This window comes from Micropterus dolomieu, linkage group LG18, assembly GCF_021292245.1.
Source record: "Micropterus dolomieu isolate WLL.071019.BEF.003 ecotype Adirondacks linkage group LG18, ASM2129224v1, whole genome shotgun sequence".
Lineage (NCBI taxonomy): Eukaryota > Metazoa > Chordata > Actinopteri > Centrarchiformes > Centrarchidae > Micropterus > Micropterus dolomieu.
Window position 1 is genome coordinate 20,733,053 of NC_060167.1, and position 23,365 is coordinate 20,756,417.

General features: G+C 40.9%; 3 protein-coding genes across 8 annotated transcripts in view; 1 reads left to right on the forward strand and 2 right to left on the reverse strand.

Annotated features, from left to right (window-relative positions):
* The window catches only part of LOC123986777 (protein B4), a 3,225-nt gene extending 1,317 nt beyond the window's left edge, over nt 1-1,908 (forward strand). The window contains exons 1-5 of one of the 3 annotated variants that reach the window (XM_046075146.1): nt 107-461; nt 615-871; nt 1,002-1,047; nt 1,120-1,169; nt 1,574-1,908. In XM_046075146.1, coding sequence (XP_045931102.1) covers nt 377-461; nt 615-871; nt 1,002-1,047; nt 1,120-1,169; nt 1,574-1,843 — 708 coding nt within the window. In that variant the 5' untranslated portion in view covers nt 107-376 and the 3' untranslated portion in view covers nt 1,844-1,908. Of the gene's footprint in view, nt 1-106; nt 462-614; nt 872-944; nt 1,048-1,119; nt 1,170-1,573 lie in introns of those variants that run through there. The other 2 variants (XM_046075145.1, XM_046075147.1) reach the window with 2 other exon arrangements.
* A 292-nt stretch (nt 1,909-2,200) lies between these two features.
* Nucleotides 2,201-5,724, reverse strand: LOC123986870 (transmembrane and coiled-coil domains protein 1-like). The gene is made up of 6 exons (XM_046075284.1): nt 5,714-5,724; nt 4,747-4,796; nt 3,978-4,007; nt 3,340-3,760; nt 3,120-3,255; nt 2,201-2,538 (listed from the first exon to the last, which is right to left on the reverse strand). The coding sequence occupies exons 1-6, from the start codon at nt 5,722-5,724 to the stop codon at nt 2,218-2,220; spliced, it is 969 nt and encodes a 322-aa protein (XP_045931240.1). The 3' UTR covers nt 2,201-2,217.
* A 990-nt stretch (nt 5,725-6,714) lies between these two features.
* tmcc1b (transmembrane and coiled-coil domain family 1b) lies at nt 6,715-23,200 on the reverse strand. Of its 4 annotated transcripts, none has more exons than XM_046075796.1 (8): nt 23,082-23,200; nt 19,448-19,620; nt 16,835-16,878; nt 15,236-16,019; nt 10,582-11,001; nt 8,874-9,358; nt 8,181-8,316; nt 6,715-8,099 (listed from the first exon to the last, which is right to left on the reverse strand). In XM_046075796.1, the coding sequence occupies exons 4-8, from the start codon at nt 15,836-15,838 to the stop codon at nt 7,785-7,787; spliced, it is 1,959 nt and encodes a 652-aa protein (XP_045931752.1). In that variant the 5' UTR covers nt 15,839-16,019; nt 16,835-16,878; nt 19,448-19,620; nt 23,082-23,200; the 3' UTR covers nt 6,715-7,784. The 4 variants fall into 4 exon arrangements, with proteins under 4 accessions (XP_045931752.1, XP_045931753.1, XP_045931754.1 ...); XM_046075797.1 differs by lacking the exon at nt 23,082-23,200 and adding an exon at nt 22,789-22,917; XM_046075798.1 differs by lacking the exon at nt 23,082-23,200 and adding an exon at nt 21,710-21,804.
* Between the last annotated feature and the right edge of the window lie 165 nt (nt 23,201-23,365).

The window sequence follows — 23,365 nt, forward strand, 5'->3', positions numbered from 1 at the left end:
GAGAGAGAGAGAGAGAGAGAGAGAGAGAGAGAGAGAGAGACCCCATCTGCAAAGCTGCATTTGAGCTCTAAGAATAGAAAACCATCTGACTCTGAGCGTTTTGCGCACATCATGCCTGATTATTTTAGTGGTTTTTATTTGTTTGTTTTGTACAGTTTTTCAGACGGTGGATAAAGCTTTGCGCCACGATCCCCGATGCCTTTAATTAATAGACCCTAATGAATTGCACCTGATGCAATTTGATTCACCTGGTCTCATTTTACTGGAAGCATCTGCATAAAGACAGAGACGCTGGACTTGCAGACAAAGACTACCGTAATTTTAGACTTCACATAGCAGCTTTAGCGTCTTGTTTATTTCTATTGGTTTATCAGCGATGCCTCCTAAAAAGACAGCAGCGGACTCTGCAGAACCTCCTGTGTCGTCCTCCAGTGATGCCGCGGTGGAAGACAAAAAATCAGGTCTGAGTGCAAACGATGTCAATGTGACTGAGGCCATTTTTAGAACTATCAAACTTTCCCAAGCGGTTGAATGTTAAACCCATCACCTTGTTTCCGCATGTATAAACGGAGTCACTTTTGTGCGCACTTACTTATTTTTTATTTTTTCTGTAGATGCTGCGGCTCTGCGCAAACTTGCAACTCACCCCTCCACAGCGATTATGGTGAAAGAAGCACTTAAAGAGTTGGACTCGCGCAAAGGGGTTTCATCCCAAGCCATACAAAACTACATTAAACAGAAATACCCCTCGGTGGATTTGGTGAGGTTGAAGCACTTGGTCCGCAGAGCCTTGAAAAAGGGAATCGAGACTGGCACATTGGTGCGGCCAGCAAACTCCAGTGTCACTACAGGCGCAATGGGAAAATTCAGGGTAAGTTAAGACTATAGCTTTATCAAAGCGGGTCCAATAACTACGTTCATCGGGTTTTTTGTCCTGTCTTAAGCTTGCACCAAAAGTCAAAGATGCAAAAACTGAGAACACCGATCCCAATGTTCAAAAGGTTCCCAAAGCAGCAAAGGATGGTGCCAAGAAGCCCCAAAAAACAGGTAGGCCTATACATTTTCCAACTCACCAGTAGGCTAATATCTGTATCTTTAATGGATTGTACTTTCTTAAAGGTGCAACAAAGAAGAAAGATGCTGCCAAAGATCAGGCCAAGTCAGACGAGGTGAGAGGATGTGTGCGCAAGCCTCTAAGGGGAAAACAATGCAGGTGTGGCCTGATAGCAGACAGAACTGCAAATGAAAATCTCCATGTTCTATATATTTGTCCGGGGAAGATGGCCTACAGGTCTGCAATGCAGCTGATGTGAGATACATACACGGTTTTAGACCGTAGGCCTATGTTGTGTCTTGTACTTTTTTTGGGGGGGGGGGGCAAAATGTATTGGCATTTTGATTCCTGAGAATAGCTTTTTGGTTTGTTTGAAATGCATGACTTTAAAATGACTGATTAAATGAAACTTATTTTGGGCAGGTGGGCATGCTCCTTTACAGCAGTACTGTTCTAATAATTTAGAACTATAACAAGCTGGAAAATATGTTGAACTCTGCCTCTCCCCCCCATTTTTAGGACCCGAAGCCTCCCAAAAAGTCAAAGAAAGACAAAGGGGCTACTACTTCAACAAAGGTTGCTCCAGCAAAGAAGCCAAAAGCTAAAAAAGCAGCAGAGAAAGGGGAAGACGAGGGAGCCTCTGATTCAGCCAAAACTAAAGCGGCAAAAACCACTAAGGCAGCAAAGGCTGAAAAGCCTGAGAAGGTGCCCAAGAGTAAAGCTGCTAAAGCACATGGTGATGCCCCTGCTTCTAAAGCAACTAAACGAGGGAAGAAGGATGCAGAGTAACTTTAATTCTTGAACTAATTTTATACTGTTTGTTTTGCAATAAAATCTTAATTTTTTAAACTGTGCATCTGGCGCTTGTCTTTTGCTTGCAAGGATATAGGCCTACAGTATTGGGATTTCAATTGAATAGAACTGGTGCTTGACAAATAGCTTTCACTACTGCAGCACAGCCTGCTAGGTGATAAGTGGGCCTATGACAACTTTTCAGTCACTAACATGAGGCAAACGGGACCATTTTAGAAAGTTCAAAAGGTATGACAACATTAGACTTCCATTATTCACTGAGAGGAATGGTTACACACATGGGTCCTCACATGCTTTTATAAGGAGAAGATGTTACTAAAGATGCAAATGCTGTTTGAGTCCAGACAACTTTATTTCTTTTCAGGGTGATGAGTGCAGACAGAGTAATGCAGATACTCTAAAAGGGCATCCCAGTGCCTCCAGAGGAAGCAGCATAAGAGCACAAAAAGCAGCATAGTAAGCATGTGGCTGTATGTTTTCATCAAGGGGACAACACAGTTGGCCACCATGGACACAAACACCAAGAGGACAGCCATGATAGCTAGCAGCACACTGATGAGTTTTCCAAGCAGAGTCTGTGCTGTGAATTTCTCCAAAACTTCAAGCTGCACCTCCTGCTGTTGCTGCTGCTCTATCTTGAACAGATGTGTCTGACATGCCTCCAGCACCTCCTACAGGTCAAAGACAAAACTGTCAGTGAAGGTGCTTAAATGAGTAATCAGGAATTACACACATACAGCACCTAATTTTATTTTCCATGGCAGAAATAATCCTGCTACAGGGTAAACTCCTTCTGTGTCCTTGTTACTCCTACTCTGTGTAGTGTTTCTACACTGGGATACTACCTGGTGGTAATGATTAAACACTACTAGATTGACCCAGGATACCATTTTCAAGACACATGCCTCAACAACTGGTAATAAAGCACAACCCAAGAGAAATGCCCTTATGTCAGTGGATATTGTGCTTCAGTGGTGCATTTTCCAAACCACATTTTCAATCACACAACCAAAATCCAGCTGGCACACATCAAGCATGGAGCTTTATGGGGAACCTGAGGTTGTGTGGTTACAGCAGGAAAAGCACAAGTGTAATAAATATCAATTAACAATTATTCATTCCAGTAAGCCTGTAATCACACTGGATTGCCTCATCTGTATGGAACACAGCGATTAGTTATTAGTAACCCCTGTGCCTTTCTTGTTATGTCAAAATGTCTGCTGTGAGAAAGACTTATACTAGTGGAGCTTACATGAATATCCGTTGCTCTATCAAAAGACTGATAAGCAATCTTCTCATCCATGCTGGCCAGTTCCTCTTTCAAGTTCAAAATTTCATTCTGGTGCAGTTCTGTCAAGTCATTGAGTTGTTCTTCTAAACGTTCACACCTGCAAAGTATAACGATACAACAGTATATCACAAACAGGACTGGTTCCTTTCACCCTGACAGAGTACTAAAGTTAGCATGCTACCTGTATCGTTCCTCTTCTAGGGCCTCCACAACTACTGTGTACTCTTGGTGGTAGGATTTCAAGTTTTCAAAGCGTTCTTCAAGTCGGCCTTGGTTTTCCTGAAGCTCTTGGATCTCATGGAGTATAGCATCAAAGCCTGATCGCTGCATATAGTCAATTGTATTGCCCTTAGAGCCAGGGGGCTGTCCAGAGGCTCCTGCTGAGCCTGAAGTAGCGCTAACAGAATAGTTATCACTGCTATATTTCAGGCTAGACTGCAGCTGCCCTGTTCCAAGCGTCCTCGTCCCCCCAGGGCCAGAACCCTCACCTCCGTGGGCTCCATCCAAGTCAATTAGGGCTGCAATGTTGTCAGTGCTGCCAAACCTTTGCAGATGAGGGACTAGATTTTGCTCAGCTTGGACACCTGCGGCACGATAAGTGGCTAGAGAGAACCCAAAGAGACCACCAGTCACTTGTAATGTGCAGGACTTAAAGCTCTGGCTTTTGTTATGCTCAAATTATATATACAAAAAACATTTATTCAAGTGAGAATCTCAATGAGACCTCTCTCGTGTAAGTATTGTATGAGGATAGGTTCTCTCTCATCTCAATCTATCTCACACACACTCTGCTATCAGCATCACCACACTTCTATTCACCTCCACTGAACTGGGTTGGCAACTCAAGACCTGCATTTCAGAGGGAAATATTTTACTTACTTAATTTATCTGACAGCTTTAGTTCACTCATTTATAAAATATCATATTTAGTTACAAATGTAACTTCCCAACAGTTGATACAAGTACAGCTGAAAGGATTATATGACTGACAGAAAATTTATTCACAATAATTTTTTCATGTCAAATAAGTCATGGTTAAAGCTTCATATGTGCATATTTGCCTTTTAATAATTTTAATGTATTTGTAATAATGTTGAGGTTTGGACTGTTCACTATGGGCTCTGTGTAGCCTAATTGTGACGGAATTTCACACTATTTTCAGAAAACTTACAAAAGCATTCACTTGATTAATGGAGAAAATAATCAGCAGATTAATCCTGAAAAATATTACTTGTAGCCTTCCTATACAAAATAATTCAAATTCCTCCACCAACTAACGTTAGCTACAATCCGGCTTTACATTAATGCATGGCAAATTATAATCTTATAATGTAGGACTATAATAGTATAACAGTCACAAGGCATTGTGTATAACGTTAACATACTTTAAGTGCATTTCCCTGATTATACTTAGGCTACATAGTTTTTCAATGCAGGTCTTTTACAGTGTGGTTAGCCAAATTTTAGTTAAGTAAAGGATTTGAATACTTACCTCGTCCACCACTGTCTTGAAGGAGGTTAATTTAAGTGTTTATTTGGGTAACTTGACTTAGACTTCGTTATATAGATATAGGCTAACGTTACTTACCTGAAGTTGTATATTTCAGTGAATTCCAATCTGCCGGGCGTCGATCATATCTATCGTGGTGACATTTAATTTACTTGGGTTCGATTGTTTTCATTAATAATGTTAGCTAGCATTAATAAATAAAAACATTTAGCGTTACCTGTTTAATCATTTAACAATCGTGTTCTCAACATGCTCGACATTCAGTTTGTAAGCGTTGGTGCAAAATAAATCATAAACAGCAAGAAGACGGTTTCTCGGTTTGCAGTTGACAGTTAGCTAACGTTCCACCGACCGTTAACAGATTTCCATGTTGCTTAGCAACGGTAAAATATTCAGACAGAGTTAGCAACACTATGAAATAGGCTACACATTAACACATCTGAAATTAAATAAAGTTCAGGAGCCTCTGATATATCCAATTTGTACTTGTTATGTTAAGAGTCGTTTTCATAAGTTGCTAGTTAAAGTTGATGTTGTTATTCACTGAAACTGTCCTAGAATGTAAAATCTATAAATGGAAGACTGGAGGGAGTCAGACTTAGCATGGCTTAACATTTTGAACTTTTTATATACAGTCTATGGTTTTGAAGCAGAGAAGGGCTTTGTAGCACAACTTCACCTACCTCCAAGGTGCATGGAGAAGAGAATAGTCTTTAAAATGCTCTATATGTGCTGTAGTCAACCCACACAGGTGATTTTAATTATTGTACCCGATTAGACCTTTCCTCAGGACTGTGTGGGCTGTGGCTACATGTTTACATTTCCCTGACTCTCCTTTTAGCTTTGTTACACCTGTAAGCAAATAGTTATTTACAACCGACTGGGCCTAATGAAAGGGTCAAACGCACCAACAGACCTTGTTCACCAGTCACCATTTGACACCTTCAAGTGGACCAGTAAACTGTTCCAGTGTGCATACACAATAGCATAGATCAGGGCTTTTTCAAAGTCTGAGACTGCGGGCCTCCCCTCAGACAAAGCTTACTTTAGTAACATCTTTTACTTGTCAAGTTTCCCTCAATTCCTGGATGCCTATGGGATCATGATTATATTATTTGATCCCATAGACACTCAACATTTGAGCCAAAATTGCCTAATACATTTGACATAATGTCTGACTACACCAAATATTTTTAAAAAAGGTCTGTCCTAAGGCATTTATTAGTTTCTGATTCTGATGGTGGTCAAACAGTTCCCAAAGGATATTTTATGTGATAGACCTTGTCAAATTAAATGCAGCCATCACTACTTCACTGTTATTAAATACACTTGTGCCTTACCTGCCAACACATATCAGAATTTCTGCTGTGAGAAAGGTGCAATGGATAAGACTATGCCTTTGGTGTGAGAGACCCGGGTTCAATCCCCCACTGTGACCTATCCACCAATGTGTCCTTGAGCAAGACACTTAATCCCTAGTTGCTCCAGAGGCGTGCGACCTCCGACATGTATAGCAGTTGTAAGTTGCTTTGGATAAAAGCGTCAGGTAAATGATCAGCTCTTTTGGGGTGGTGATGGCGCAATGGATAAGACGCCTGCCTTTAGCGTCAGCTAAATGTAATTAAGGTCCCCTAACCAAAACACGCTTCCAGATGTTGGAGTCATAGGAGTATTAATATGTCATATTTTCGGTACATAATTTTTTCACCTTTGCAATAAATAAGACAGCAGAAAATAAATGGCTTATCTGAAGGATAATCTATTAACAACTATTGTCAGAAACTTTCACAATTTTAACAACTTTGTTACTCTCATGGCCTAGAAGCCCAAGTCAGTGCTTATGTCAATGCTTCCTCGATTTCTGGGGGGGATTACTGGTCTTACAACAAGCTGAGGCTTCACACTGGTGACAGTGTTCATAAAACATGGAAGAACACGATTACTACTCTCTTAAATACAGTATATTCCCCAACAAGAGGCTTTTTGTAATGTAACGTACAATTTAACGACTTAATCACATTGAAGACAAACACAAGTTAGACTTCCACCTTTTAAAACAGCAAATTTATTTGTCTTTAAAAAATAAAAAATCAACTAAGAACTATTACTATTTCATTGTCACTAATAGAAACAGTACGGAAGCACTGAGTCTTTGAGCACTTTTCTCTGCTCTTCAAGTATGTTAATTCAGTTCATAGATTATTCTTCTGCAGTGGATAAGCCACCAGGGAAAGCACGATCCAGTTGGCCCAGAGGGCAGGGTCGCAACTCCAGCTGACAGTTCTTGACAGTAAAGACCTGGTTGTGGCAGAACCAGTGTTATTGACTTCACACATCCAAAAGAAAAAAGTCCAGAACCCACTACTATTTGATCCAGTGACAAGTCTGATTCCAGAGCAATGCAGCTGATGTGCAAGCACCCCATTATCCATTTATTTAAGTGTAGTGAGCAGAAAGAGGAAGAGTTGGTCACACAAGCTGAGATTTTGAAAAGAGTGAGTAAAGGGGAAAGAAAGAGCAGACTGCCAAGACCCGCAGAGAGATAACTTAGAAAAAGAGAGTGGACAACTTAAGCAGCAGAACGGTGTTGGCTCATTACAGTTAAAAGAAAATTTTTAAAAAGCCATCAATCAGCTGTATTAAAAATATCAGTGACTTCAAAACAATACCACTTGAATCAGAAATAAAACTCTAATAAGACTTACAATTTCTTCTGTGGGAAAGTTTTCCACATGTAAACAAATTCACTCCGAAGAGAGAAATCAAGTGTGCAGTTCTCTCAGCCCATCCTTCAACTATGCCCCTTTCAACCTTTCTTACAGTGTGTGCTTGTGCCACAATTGCACCAAAGATAGCAAGTAAATACCAAACATCCGGCCTTTTCTCCACATTCTTCTCCTTTTTTTCTTCTCAAAACACATTTCAGAAAGTGATAAAGTGACAAAACATCTGATGCAATCCTCCTGAGTGTTTTGAGAGACTCCTGAAGAGGAAGAAAAGGAAGGACGATTGAGATTCAGCTCCCTGTATGCCCTGTACGGGTTAACGTCCTCCCTTTACACGTCAGCCCCAAACCCTCTGTCCCTTAATCATTTAAATAAGCCTTTCCAAGCCGGTCATCTGGGGTGCAGAAGAAAGTGATGCAGATACTCTGAAATAGCATCCCAGTGCCTCCAGAGGAAGGCGAGGAGGATGAAGAGGAGCAGAGTAGTAAGCGTACGGCTGCGTGTTTTCATCATGGGGACAACACAGTTAGCCACCGTGGACACAAACACCAAAAGGACTGCCATTACAGCTAGCAGCACATTGATTAGTTTTCCGAGTAGAGTTCGTGCTGTGGCGTTCTCCAGACCCTCAAGTTGCACCACCTGCTGTTGCTGCTGCTGCAGCTCCATCTTAGAGATACGTGTCTGACAGGCCTCCAGCGCCTCCTACAGGTCAAAGGACAAAACTTTCAGGGAAAGGGCTCTGATGGCAAAGCAGAAACATTGTTTATTTTTGATTAAGCTTACCTGAATGTCCCTCGCTCTTTCGTAAGATTGGTAAGCAATCTTCTCCTCCATACTGGCTAGTTCCTGTTTCAAGTTCAAAATTTCATTCTGGTGCAGTTCTGTCAAGTCATTGAGTTGTTCTTCTAAACGCTCACACCTGCAAAACAACAACAACAATAACGCATCACAAACAGGACATTTTTTTCTCTTTCACTTATACAGACCTACTATACACACTGTACAGCAGGGGTCGGCAAATAAAAATATTTTTTTTCCAAGTCATTTGATGGCGGGCTGGAACACAGTCAATTTATCATTTATAATCCATTATTTACTGTGTGCCTATTTAGCTCAGTCAGTAGTGCACAGGACTCCTGTTTGGAGGGTTGTGTGTTCAATCCCCACTTCCTGCTAGTATTATTTTTCTCCCTTTTCAACAAATTGATTATGAAGGGATCGTTTTACATGTTCTCAATTAACCATCTGCAGGATTGTGTGCCTCCCGGGGACTGGTCCACATCAATCTATGGACTCTTATTTTCATTTACCCAGTATCTCCAGGCAGAGGAAATTATGTGAGTAACTTTTGCTGACATGACAGATCTCTTTCAGCACCAGCCGTTATAATGGTTTTTTTTGTCATGGGCCAGATATTATTGCTGACAGGTAGGCCGCCTATTGCTGACTACTGCTGTACAAGATATGAGGTAATACCTGTATCGTTCCTCCTGCAGGGCCTCCATGATCATCGTGTAGTCACGCTGATAGTGGGCTTTCAAGTTTTCAAAGGACTCCTCCAGTCGACCTTGGTTTTCCCGGAGCTCTTGGATCTCATGGAGTATAGCATCAAAGCCTGAGGCCTGGGCATGGTCAAGGGTATTGCCCTTAGAGCTAGGAGGCCCTCCTGGGGCTCCAGTCGTGCTGTTGGCTCCCGCAGAGCCTGAAGTAGCGCTAGAACAGTCATCATCACTGCCGTACTTTGGGCTGGACTGCAACTGTCCTGTCCCAAGGGTCCTCGTTCCCCCAGGACCAACACCTTCATCACCCTGGGTTTCATCCAAGGAGTCTTTAAGGGCTGCAATGTTATCAGCACTGCCAAACTTGTTGCGGATGAGAGAGGCAATTTCTCTTGGCTTAGACACGACTGCCCCAGCTGCAGAGTGAGTGGCCTGAGAGAAGCTGGAGAGACCACCTGTCACCTGTAATGAGAGAGTTGAGATAGTTTTCATAATGCAGTGGCAACTAAAGTAAAAAAAAAAATCACATTCCAGGAAAGATCCACCACTATATAAATGAACCTACAGTGGTAGCCATTTCTTATTTAAGTGTTAAATAATTGCATTTCTGCCTCTTAGCGCTTGGTGTGGTATGATCTGAGCACTAGGCCTCTAATGTGATTTGTGTTGAAAGTACAGGATCTGTTGAGGTGCTGGGTGAACTAAAACTTGCTGATCTGAAATAGTGCTCTGTAAACCATAATTTCAACAGCTTAAATGGCTGCTATATGGAAAATTTACACAGCATTTGCCAACAACCACCCTAACTAATGGCTAACAAAGGCTAACTCAACTAACAAACAATCGAGGATGGGCACACAACAAGGGAGTAGAAAACTCAAAGCCATGATAGCTTATATATGTTTACATTTTCAGAATTTAAAATTAAAGCAATTTTCTGGAAATTAAATAATTTTTCTGCATTTGTGTAGTTTAAGGAACAAAAATAAATCCACGTTGATCTTTTCATTAGTTCTTTAACCCGTCTATATGGCCATCCATGACTTCTGCCAGTTCCACTGTACAGTGGTGTTAACGCAGTACAACCAGGCTTTTGTCACCACCTCCACAACCTCTTTTTCCAGAATCAACATTACTCAATAGACGCAACGAACTACACTGTAATTTTGTAATGCTTTCATAATTCAATTGCAATTCAATTACCTGCATGGACAAAACTATCTGCATGGCTACATACCATTACATGTAAGAGAAAACCTTCCTTTAATCTTGTTTAACTGACCCTTTATTAGAAGAAGTGAGAAACTACACTTCTACTTTTAAGTGCGACAGCCATCTAGCTAGACCTTTCTCACAGGAAACATTTCGGCTCTGTTTCTTACATGTGCAGGGTAAACCATGTGTCATACTGGAATGCAGCCATTATTTTTTCATTGGTTACACCTGTGTTTGGTCATAATTTCGGTCACATCAACAGTCTATTCTCTACTAAGTTGTCAAGCTCTCTTAACCCTTTTACATTTTCTCAAACAAATTTAGATTAAATATTTTATCATTTATTGGCAAATAATGTAACATTTCATGTTTTTTTAATGAATAAAACCCTTTAAATAATGCTGAGAGAGTGGGTTTTGGCAAAAAACTAAAAATTAAAAAACTACTGAAGGCACCAGGAAAGCACACACCTTGGCTCCAACATCTTTCAGCCCCTGGTGCATGTCTCGGAAAACATCTTTAGGCTGTCGAGGGATGCCGTTGTGCTCCACCTCTCGGAGCTTCCGGTGGTAATGCTCCAGTTTCCTCTGCAGTTGCTGGATAGTCTGAGCTGACTTTTGGTTCTTCTTCTCAAACACCTGTTTGATACGTGCACTCTGCTGTTTGTCTGCATTATTAGCGAGTTTCAGGTATTCAGCCACATTGTCGTCACGTGCAGTTTGTTCAATTTTAATTTGTTCTGTGAGTTTGAGGATCTTCTGTTGTAGTTGGGCAATGGCCTGCTTAGTTCGCTGGGGATCTGGGGTACTGTCAACTACATCATATCCATCTGCACCGCAGGAGAGGGCATTGGGTGACACGGCAGGGCCCGAGCCATCATAACGATCCAGCTGTTCAAAAAAAAAAAGTGAACAGAAGAAAAGGGGAAAATAATGTGAAGAAATGCTTTTGATCATTTGAAGTTTATCAAGACAAAACATTAAAATCAGTGCTTGTCATGGTATAATCATGCATTATTGTGCAAGCACTGGGAGATACTAATACTTGTTTCTTTGTAGTGTACTTCCAGCATCTAACTAATAAAAATAATCTATTTAAAATAATGTGCTGTATTGGCTAGAAAATATTGGTTTTTTTTCTAGAAAGGAACATTTAAAAAACCTGCATTCATCTTTCCTTTTGACTGTAATATCACAGATGCCTCAAGAAGTCATTGGTGGAAAGATACAGGGCTCCAACTAACGATTAATTTCCTCTTTGGTTAATCTGTCAATCATTTTCACGATTAATGGATTAGTTGTTTGGTCCATAAACTGTCAGAAAATGGAAATATGTCCATCAGTGTCTCCCAGCCCAAAAAATGGTGTTGCTTAGTTCCTACACAGTGGGTGACGTTACTCATTTGTCTTGTTTTGTCCACAACCCAAATATATTTTGGGTATATGTTTACTCTCATAGAGGAGTAAAGAAACCAAACAATATTCACATTTGAGAAGCTGAAATCAGACAAGTTTTACTTCTTTTCTTAAAAAATTACTGAAAACAATTCTTGGATTATGTAAATAGTTGGTGATTAGTTTAATAGATGACAACTAATCAACTTATCGTTGGAGGTCTAGTGACTGTGACTGGGGAACAAAAGCTCAAAATAAGGCCAAGTTTGCTGAGGATTGAGAAGGAGTTTAATGTTTTAGTTTAAAACAAACAAAACAAACAATCCATGTTCCACATGGGATAAATCAAACTCAGCTGTGCACTGTTGATTACAAATGAAAAGGTCATAAGGTGTTATAAGATGAACAGAACAGGGGTAAGAAATGTTTCCAACTTGCTCATGACATCTGTTGATAAACTTAATTCCAGCTTCCACTGAGTTGCCAAAAGTTGCAGAAGAGTGTGGCATGGACCCTCGTTTTACGACATCTACACTCTCCTGATTTGTCATTCCAGAGATTCTCCAGTCTTACGGCTGACATCTAGCCCCCTACTTTAAAGGCCCTACAGTGCATAAAGCAATATTATTGACTGCTCTAATGACCGTGTCAATGTTTTATAAACTCTTTTACTTTTTTTAAAATAAGCAACTGTGTAATAAAGCCCTGTTTCAAGTAAAAAAAAAATCCCTTTTTCCTTTTACTCCATTATGTTATAGGCATGGAAACCCCTTCCCCCTTTTCCAGTTCCACTAGTAATAAAACTGAAGATGTTGTTTATAACAATGTTTCAACATTTACTGTCAAAAAACCAACAATTATCCCAGAAGTTTGAGTTTGTTTAGCCCTGCAAGCCTTCTCTGATCTGAAGTAGTCTCAGAGACAGCAAAGGCTAAATTTAGAAAGGCTTAAAGCACACAGTGACCAACCACTCAAAGACAATCTCTGACCTTCCACCACTGACAACTAATCTCCCCATTCACCGGTTCATCCAGGCACATCTAAACAATTAACAGCCTTTTAACACGTTTCTACAGTCCTTAGTTTTCACATACCTGCACAGATATTAGTGCATAACTCAGTTTGGATCTTTTATTTTTACAGCCAGGTGGCAAACAACCACAATTTGCTTCCACGTGAGTGCACACTGTCCCTTTGTATTACTATTTGAAGTCAACTATTCTATGAATACAACATTTTAGGATTTAGTTCAGTAGATCCTAAAAATGCCACATGTTGTTATGTGAATTGTACTACGCATGTGGTAGGACAGATTTTATGAGAAAAATATTTATTAAAAATGTCTAGAGGAGGTTGTCAGTGCTCCAGGGATATAAGAACGTTGTAGGACATTGTGAATAATGTATACAAATGTACTGAATGAAAAAATAATTTTCGTTTTTTGTCACTGCTCCCATTTTTCATTTTCTTACTTTCGTTTGGGACAAACAGGTTTTGAGTTTGGAACAACAGTTCCCAACTGCTGGCCACACCTGGATTGTTTACAGTTTACCAAATTTGCATCTTGGAAAGTGATACTGCATTATCCATTAGCAGTTCCTGAACACTAATTGCAGCTCTCTCCTGGTTCCAGTCATACCACCATCTACACATTCCCCCTTGGTCAGATCATTCCACTAGAGCCTACTGTCTGGTGCTCACTAGAGGACTTTCAAATCTTAACCATTTTTTTAAACGTGGGATATCATAAACATAGGTGCGCATCAGGCTATGCCGTGTTCCCCCTTGGTCAGTACGGCATAGAGATTGGAACATAAATGGTGAAAATCAAAACTAGAACTTTTTCATCCTTGCATTGCATGACAGCGTATTGAACTACAGGTGTGCAATCCTAAGTATTAGAAAAAATGTCTCGGCAACATTCGGTTCATGTAAGTGGCAGCAATCTTTTTGAACATTTTCAATCTGCCTTTAGAGCCTATCACTGGCCCAACAGCTTTTCATACCACTGGTCATGGCATCCTCCTATATAGTCTTGAAAACTCTTTGACATCTCTGGCCTAGCTCTCGCATGGTTAAAATCTTTCAGAAAAAACAGTGAACATTAGATCATTAATTTCTGATATGATAAAAAATATGGAGTACCTCAGGGCTCTGTTCTTGGCCCATGCTTTTGTCTTTATATATTATACCTCTTGGCCATTTATATTCAGTTTCCACTGCAACGCTGATGATACTCAGCTGTATGTGCCTGTAAAGGCAGATGGTGATGCTCAAATTAGAAATCTAGAAGCCTGTTGATCTGCTGTGAAATCCTGCTTTAACGTAATTTCCTGCTTCTAAATTTCAGTAAAACTGAGATGCTGGTCATTGGTCATTTGACAGCTAAGAATCTTGTGATATGCTTGATCCTATACCTTTTTTATGAGCATGTTGCACGGACGCAACATAGCTAAAATTAGGTCTCTTCTGTCCTTGGCTGACACAGAGATCATAATTCATGCCTTCGTTTCATCCAGATTGGATTACTGAAATGTTTTGTTGTCTGAACTACAAATGCTGCAGCTAGGACCTTAAATAAAACCACAAAATCTGACCATATTTCACCAATTTTGGCTTCACTTTGACTCCCTATCCATGTCAGATGGAACTTTATGGTGCTTCTGATGACTTGAAAAACTGTAAATGGGCTCTACTATGTGCCCCCACTGTCTGACAGCTGGATGCAGTGCCTTTTCCTATCCTCTGGAATAATCTTCCTGCTTAGATCAGACAGACTGACTCTGTCGAGGTCATTGAATCTAAGTTGAAAACTCACCTTTTTGCTTTAATTTTTCAATTAGTAATTATTCCTTCATACTTCAGCCCTCATACCTGTTATCACTTTACTTCCAGTGGGTCGGTCTCAGTCTTAATTAATCTACTGACATTCGTACTTTTAGTCCATGCCCCTCCTGTCAGTGCCTCATCCAGTCATTGATCTGGATCTTCGTCCCCCAGGAAATTCAGCCTCTCCCCTTCTCTCCTTCTGTGTGTTTGTTTCTCCTCTGTGTTTGTGCTCCAGGTCTCTATGGTGGAGACGAGGTGGTGTGGCTTAGATCCTACTCAGTGGGTGACACGTTAAGCTGTTCAATTATCCTCCTGAATCCATCCTCTTCACTAACTTTTTACAATCTACATTTTGTCATCATAACTGCATGATGTCATATATATAAAAAGATTTTATTCCCATTATCTGAATCGAGGGTCTAAGGACAGAGGGTGCTGTATGCTGTAGTGATTGTAAAGCACTTTGAGGAAAACTGTGATATGGGGTTATATAAATAAAACTGACTTGACTTGAAGTTATATAAAAAGCTTATTTTTCCCTGTGATTTCTAAGCAAATCTATGGGCATTCATCTGTGACGAACACTGGTGATACTGCTCTCCCTGTAAAATCTAAGTCACATTGATTTCAGGAGTGTCTGTATCATGTCTGTGTGGTCAGATTTCACTGAGTTATGACTCTGCAAAGGACTGTGAAGGGAGAGCCAAGCCTCCTCTGTGCGCCCCCACACTCACACTCTAGGCGACTGCCTATGTAACCTATATCACAAACCTCCCAAATCTGCCAGTGCATCACTTGCATCAAGACTGGAATTTCATCGTACTCTGTAAAAAAAAATGAAGTGTTGCATGACCACAGTTTACTTCTCACCCGGACCAATTGACAGGACTGAGACACTCACCTTGTCAGGCTCCTCAGTTGAGTGGTAACCAGATGTCAGCAGCATATCAGCAAGGGCCGGGCTGGTGGGTGTATCTGTGGTCGAGGAGGAGCGTGGGCGTCCCGCCTGCAGCAGGGCTTCATGGGTGCTGCGCCGGTGAATCTGTGGGCTACCTTTCTGGGGAGGATCCCCAGTGCCCCCCACCTTGCTGCGGCGGCTCTGCAGGCTGGTGCCTCGCTTCATCATTGGTGGAGCACCTCGGATCTGCTGCAGTACACGGCTCAGAGCTGCGGGAGGGGCGGAAGCAGCAGGGTTGTCAGAATCCAAAGGGGGGGCCGAGGAGGCAGGAGTGTCCCCTACTTCTGACCCTACATCAGTGGGTTCGGAGGGAGGGGCGCCTGTGCAGGACGAGACGGAGTCATGTGGGGAAACGGAGGAGCGTCGGCGCTGTGGCTGGAAGAAGTGCTTCAGGCCATGGCCCAACGCTCCCATGTTCTCCAGGGCATTATGGGTGATTTTGGACAAGCCGTGCTCTGACTCCGATGCCCTCCTGCCGACCTCCGACTCCACTCGACCTCCTGCATCCGGCTCCTCTGGACTCTGCTCACTACTACCCTGATCCATCAGAGACCTCCAGTTTCACAGTGAGGTTCTACTAGGGGGTGCAGGGGACTAGCTACGCCCCGTCGACACCCCCCTCCCCCCCCCGAGAGACTGGTTGAAAGCCGGGAAGCAGAGAGGATGGCGCTCAGTTGGGCCTTTTGAGTGCGCATGCATCTGTGGCTTGGCTCAATGTCATGCTTGTCTAACACAAAAGGAAAATAAAATTATGAAAGATTATGACATGCAGCAATGACTGACGAACATAATAAGCAGCAGCAAAATATAAAATACAAAGCAGCATAAACTGGGTTGACACATGACCACTTTTTTTTGCAGTAAGGTTTCTTGCTCATTTTGTCTAAAAATTCATGATTGAAAAAACCTTTGTATTTTCTGTCTGCTGAATGAAAACAGTTGGTATTCATTTTAGTTAAACAGCATGTAGCATGTCAGACAGTGCCAACCCAGTAATACAAAAAACACAAAGTCTACAAAGTAAACAAGCTCTGAGAACAGTTTCTGAAATGTCGAGGTTTGTTATAATGCACATTTTGAAGGTCAGTGCCTTTGGCTGTTTCTGAAATCACTTTCTATTGTTTATTTCCAGGCATTCAAGCCCAACTGTACAAAAGCCCTCACAATAGTTGAATAATTACATTTCAGAAAGTATTCATTATGGAAATTAATAATCAACTGACAACTGACAACAATTGAAAGTGCTTGGGTGATGCTAACAAAGAGACTACAATGTGTGAAAAGTGTAAATGAAATTCTAAATGGACAGTGATTGTGATCTAACTCTCAACTGATTACAGGGTTCAACAATCCACGGCGGCCTCCTCTTTGCATCTCATTTCATAAACATGACTAAATCCTGCAATTTAAAAGGACCATTCCCAGTCTTTAGCTCTCAGATAACAGCTTATATAAAAAACATTTTGGTTAACCAACATGTAATGACACAGTAGGAAAGAAAGCATGAGAGAGGGGTGAGATAGAGTGTGACAGAGAGCTTACCATCAGCCCAGCTTCTCCTCTACTGACTCACAACTCAGGACAGGCTAAATCAAGCAGAAATATAAACAAAAATAAAACCCATAAATAATGTGCTCCATACAACAGAGAGATACAAAGATAAAAAAAATAATAGGCATACTGTAGCATCACACACAAATAAACAGACTTGAACACAAACATTCAACTCAGTAGTAATTGGTAATAATGGATATGTGAAGGAATGCTACATCAGATTAGAGACTAAAAAGTGTCTAATGTGCTGACAGTAACAAACTGTCAACAACCTAATGGACCTTTGTTTAAAATCTTAAGAGCCAGTAGTAAGTCAATGAGCCTTGTTATGTTATAATGGCAACTATTGTTCATTACGGCATACATTACTACATTAACATGACACTGACAGCAGTTGTACACGCCCTTAAGTAATAATACTAATTCTATACAGCATCAAAACATGGCATGAACACTGCTTAAAGGAGCTGTCACTACACAATTCATCAGTAGCACGTACAAACGGGGATAGGGGACTGAGAGAGAGATCCCTCCTGTCTTTCTTTTCTACTCGGCCAACAAATGAACAAGCATAACCAGACGGACATCAGCTTTAAAATTATTTTTTACAGTGCCTTTACTTATTTGACACAACATTCCTAAATGGCAGGTTTAGCACTTTAAATTGTTCTGTGTTTGCATTTACAGATTTGGACCTTTGTTAAAGGACTGAATTTTTCTACAAAATTTAAACTGATGAAATTTATCACTTTATTCAAATGAATCCTTCATTTTTGGAAATGCAGTACTTACTACTCACTAAAGTGTTCTAGTATACCCATTTCTAGAAACAGACACAGCTAAACTGGTTCTGCTATGCCTCTGCATGTTTGAATCACATGGGATCAAAGCCAAAACTTGGTTGCAGTACTCATGAACACAGCGAATCAAATTAAAAGGTTTGATTTGTCAGCACAGCATTCGCTCTAAATAATCTATTCACATATTGTTAAATTAAACCTAAATCCCATTTCTAATCATGAAAAACCAACATTTCTATGAACTTCTTCAGCACATATTCAGCTGTACAGCTATTGCACTTTTAAAGACCAGAATACAATGGATTTCTCAATAGGAAGTTTCTAACGTGGCCTACTTTGGTCTTCGAAGCATGTTTCTCAAAAGGAAATATCCAAAGCATCAAGCGATGGGTCTGACGATGTCACACATGGATTATTTTGCAGACCAACAGAAAAATGACTCCGCCAGTCAGCAGAGCTACAAAATATCACTTAACAACCCAGCAGCACAATCTAGCATCAAAAACCCTATGAAATGCTCCATTAGTGATACACTGTGACTCACTGCTGCTGGTCCTGCTGTTACATCTGCAGTGTTGGATAAGAAAGCACTCTATTAAAGGGTAGGTGGTAGTGAGTAGTACAATAATGAAAAGAGTATCCTTAACAATTCTCTCTCATCAACATGCTTGAACAAAGGCGGTTTCATGTTTAAATTGTATTAGTGTTCAATTACTGTGGTCGATCATTCGACTCATTACTTAAAACAAATGAAAACGTCAATAGATTATTCGCATGAAGCATCCCTCTCACTGTGAGGAAAATACTTTAAGTATAAAACAAACTACTGCTGACTCTTAACTGTATTGTCTCAAACAGAAGTTAATTTGTTGAGATCGCAGCGAACCATAATGAAGTTATGTTACTGTGTGAACCCAGTGTTAAACCAGTGTTCGCATTATGCAGGATTTCATGGCTGCTGCTTTGAAACTCACATGTGCCAGGTATAGGTGCACATCTTACTGGCTCTTTGATATATTTGTGATCATTTTAAGGCCATCAATTACCATATATAGTCTATATAATTATGTAGCCATGTGATTTGACACTAAGCTCCATGTATGGACATCTGTGGTCTTCAACCACATGTCCTCATCCAGTGAACAGTGATACAGCCAATCTGTGATTCAGTGCAACATATTGCTTTGTAAGCTCGCAATTCAAGGCAAGACATACAAACAAAACTTCCACACAAGCATGGAACTATATCCTTCATCTACAATGAAAATACAATGACGTCCAACTCCTCTAGTCTTAGGGCAAAGAGTTCTCTTTGAACTGGGTCAGCCAACATTCGCCTATCACTCTCTGTACATGCAGTGCTCCAAGGTCACACCATCTACAGAGTGTTGTGCATGTCTAGCAGCATTTAAGCTTTTACTTGCGTTACAAGAAACAAAATGGCAGAAGGTCCGCTCTTGATCTGGAAGCAGTGTGTCTTCCTGGGTCTTGCTAGCATTGGCCTACATGCATTATTCCAGTATTCATGCATCTGCACATGTCACTTCAGATTAGCACTTAGATTCATATTGTGTTTACCAAAAAAGGAATTTATTATTGTTTATTGTTTTGAATAATAAAAATGCTATAATCAGCAGCTCCTACACTACTTTTATTGCATAGAGATGCAGGTTTTTGTTTATTCCTCATAAAATACATAGTATTAGCGATAATATTACTGTTCAACGAATATCTATAAATTACAATTATTACAATTCAGGGACAGACAACCCAGCAAGAGTCCAAGTGCAGATAAACACACCTTCAGATGTGGTCATCAGCAGATGATTTGTGATCTGTTGACACAGGAAAAGGCTTGATCCAAGTAAATTTCCTGCAGCGCTTCCTCTGGTTAATTGGTGGAAATGGAAATCTGGTGGGATAGCTGTCAAACCTTAGTCAGCTGTTTCCATGGACGTTTAGAAAAATCACATGCTGAAAGAAAAACAGAAAACAAAGCAAGACAGCATAAGAGGTGCTGGTTATGACTTTTACCTGACATCTTCAGACACACAGGTGACACCTTTCTCACAAATGTTTGCAAAGCAGAACATTTTCCTTAACGGTTTTAAGGAAAATGTTCTGTACGTATGTACTGCACCAACACAGTCTGTGTTAGCTCTACCGATACAAAAGGTACCTTGTGGAGGTTTTGACCGCTATTGGTGATGTAGAACTATGTTAGTGTACCAGGCTGATTAGCTGTTGCGCTCATGACAGATAATAAAAAATCTTTTAAAAAGGTGCAAACATGTTTTGATGAGTGAGACATTAGGCTTGTTCAAGATGAGCAGTTAGATCTGATCCGGATATAATAAAATGTTATCAAACCATTCTATTCAGCTTGTTCTCAGTATCTAGTAATTGCTGTTTTAATAATTATCTTATGTATAACATGGCAGACATTTGAAATGCTATATAGGCTATCTCTGATCATTATGACAGTGTCATGGTTTAAAGCTAGTATTATACAATTATTTTAAATGAATATTTAGATGGGCTAGTATATAAATCAGCTGCCCAGACTTGGGTCTACCGTCTTCAACATGAATTCAAAAACATGAATCAGTAATCAAAGTACATAGGGAGAGGAAAGCAGAAAAACAGCAACTTAGTTTGAATGGGAATGTTGAATCTACATTGATCAAACAGATGTGTGATTAATAAACAACTGTTCACTAACATGTTAACCATAACAACTTTATAAAGCAATAACACATTAGAGAGTGTTTTCCCACGTAGTTGTGGAGTGAAAACCCCACAAGTTATATTTAATGTCAGATCAGTTTAACAACCAAATTAATTTCCCAGTCCGGGATGGGTTTGGTCACAACTTCAGACTGAGTATGTTTATATAACGTAGCTGACATTTAAGTCCAAAGACATTTGCAGCGTTTATTCCACCCCCCAAAAACATCACAATCACGTTGCCAATTATGTGGCTTCATAATCAGAATTTGAATGGCAGCATGAAAACACGTGTTTGAATTTCGTACAGCGCCGGCCTCCAAGGCCTTTTAGCTTAATTAATCGTGTAATGTTAATTAATAGTACCGAACAACCCGTTGGGAGTATGGAGGACATGGACCATTTGCCTGAGCCACAACTAAGATAAAATAATTCAGCGTGACAATTGAACAACAAATGGAAACCACAAAGATGTGCAAGATGTATTTACACAAACATGGCTCTCTGCGTGAAGTAGCGGTTGCGGTCATCCGTGCATTCCGATGAGATCATCACCTCCCCTTCATTAATAACGTCTACTGGCTAACAATAAAGTTTCCTTTTTATTTCACTATTACACAAAACAAAAACTTGATCAAAACACACTGAAGGTAGAGCTTACTATCAGCATTCAGCTGAATATGTTGACGTTAAATTGCTCAGTGGGTTACAGGTGCATTCGGTGTCATTACATGTTGGGTAACAGTTAATGTTAATAGTAACGCGTTCGCTTAAACATGTAAGAAGCAGGTGTGTGGCAAAGTAAATCAGGTAGACAGATACCGGGGCTGTATTTATGAGTGACGTTAATAAGTTACCGCAAATAGTCTGAGCCCAAAGGTTTAACGTTAGCTGGAGATAAAAAGAGGATGAAATTAGCAGCTCGCTAGCCATCGTTGCTAGGCCTTACCTTTAAAAACACTGGGCTGTAGGACAAACTAGCTGAAAACATCAATGTAGTTTATCGTTTTATTCTGCCGTGGTGCTAACCGCTGAGGTAGATAAAGTCAGAATACATCGGTGCCCCCGTTTTGATGACTTGTCTGCTCCTCTTGTAGCTAGCACTACAAGCTAACGTGGTGCACCGGGCGGCGTTCATTTTGCTTTACAGCGCACACCGGAGACGCTGTGCGGGGCGAGGTCATAGTGTGGTGTTACGTTACGTTTTCACACATTAGGTATATTGAATATTAACAGCTTACAGAGGTTCGCGTGTCGAACAGCTACCTTTACCACCCCAGACTCAAACCTAATGTGTGCAGTTTGGTTACCCGCCCTCCGGGTTACTTGAGCTCACCTGCAGACCTGAAAATGTCAAGCTGGTCAGACACAATTTCCACTGAAGCACGCGCTCCCGTGTGTAGTGTCCATGGCCCCGTGGCTTTCTGGGGCTATACAACCACAGCATTTAGCCTTTTAAAATTTTAATATGCAGTGTTTTCGCGGCTCAGATCACATTTAGTCAACTATCTGGAAAACAATTTTCCATAGATGGACAGGGCATGTGTTAGAAATTGCTGCTAGGCTCGGGAACAGAGGCCCGACCTGCACCTTACCAGAACAAATCACCTCTCATCACTGCTGGTGAACAGACTGTGTGTGTTTACTGGCCAACAACCAACATCACTGAGATTTGAATGCATAAATCAGAAGGTGACCACCGTGTAATGTGATACACGAGCGTCCCGGAACAGTCCAGTAGTTTGAACAGGAGTCTCCTCCTCACCCGTTTCCTACATCAGAATCATAATATCTGAGATTCTGGATGTTGTACAATCACAGTCGTACATGTCATTACAGGTTATTGAACATTGAATCCCTCTGTTTGACCGTCAAGCTCACTTATCTAATTTAATAGAGTAACAAAGTACACACTGCCACACCCAATTTGTCCTCATTGATAAAGACAGTCATAAATATTCTGGCATATTCTGTTTGTCATTATCAGCGTTGCTCCAAATATGACTCTGAAAACATTAAAAAATGACCAGACCTGCAGAAGAATCCTGTTCAACTGACACCGCCACCATAAAACGGCTCCCACAGGTGTTAACTGAAGGTATTGGGTAGCCATCTGTCACATACTCCCAACAAGGCTGTCTTAATCACACCTAGGGAGTCTCGTATTTCATGGTGGCGTATTATGTCCTACAGTTCTTCTTACAGTAAAGGTTTGCATTAGGTTAAGAGCCCCCTCTTTGCATAACATCCAGAAAGTCTAAATTGTTCAAGTCCAATTCATTTAGCATTTAAATCCTGGTCTAGCCGGTGTGTAATCATAGTAGTATAGGGGTAGTAAAGTTAAACCTTTACTAATTTCGTCTCTACAGCGGCAGGATTAATTCGCTTTCCGTAATCACTCGCATGCAAACACACCTAACATCGCCCACCCAGGCTACCCTGGGTGTCAAAACCGGCGCTCACTCGCCGCCTGGCCACTCGCAGCCTGTCAGTTTAGCAGGCTGGCGACTCTAGCAGAAAAACATCGCTTCAGCTTCAGCCACGGTTAGCTCCAGGCAGGCAGGGCACCTCGCCAGGCGGCAGCGGCAATAGGATGAACTACGTTAATCAACCCCAACCCTCGTGCACAGTCGATAACAGCGCATGGAAACACATTTAATTCATACAGCGGTCCGCAAAAAATGTGTGTTTTGCGGGCTTCAACTTACATGGGCGCTGAGAGGATTGTGTTGATGACCATTCATTTCTCCCGATGGTGGGACACTCCCACGGTGACGTCAAATAGCGTGCTCGACGTCAGAACAGCTGAGTACCAGACAGCTCCCCGTCCCATGCGGGTGATCCAGTTAAACAGGTGCAGGTCCATTTCACACAGTTATGACTGTAGATGTGTTGTAGCTACTCCTATATATATATATATATTCAAGTAGTAGGCTAACTATTTATAGAGTCAATATTTTAAACATTTTGTCCAACAAAATCGCCAACCATT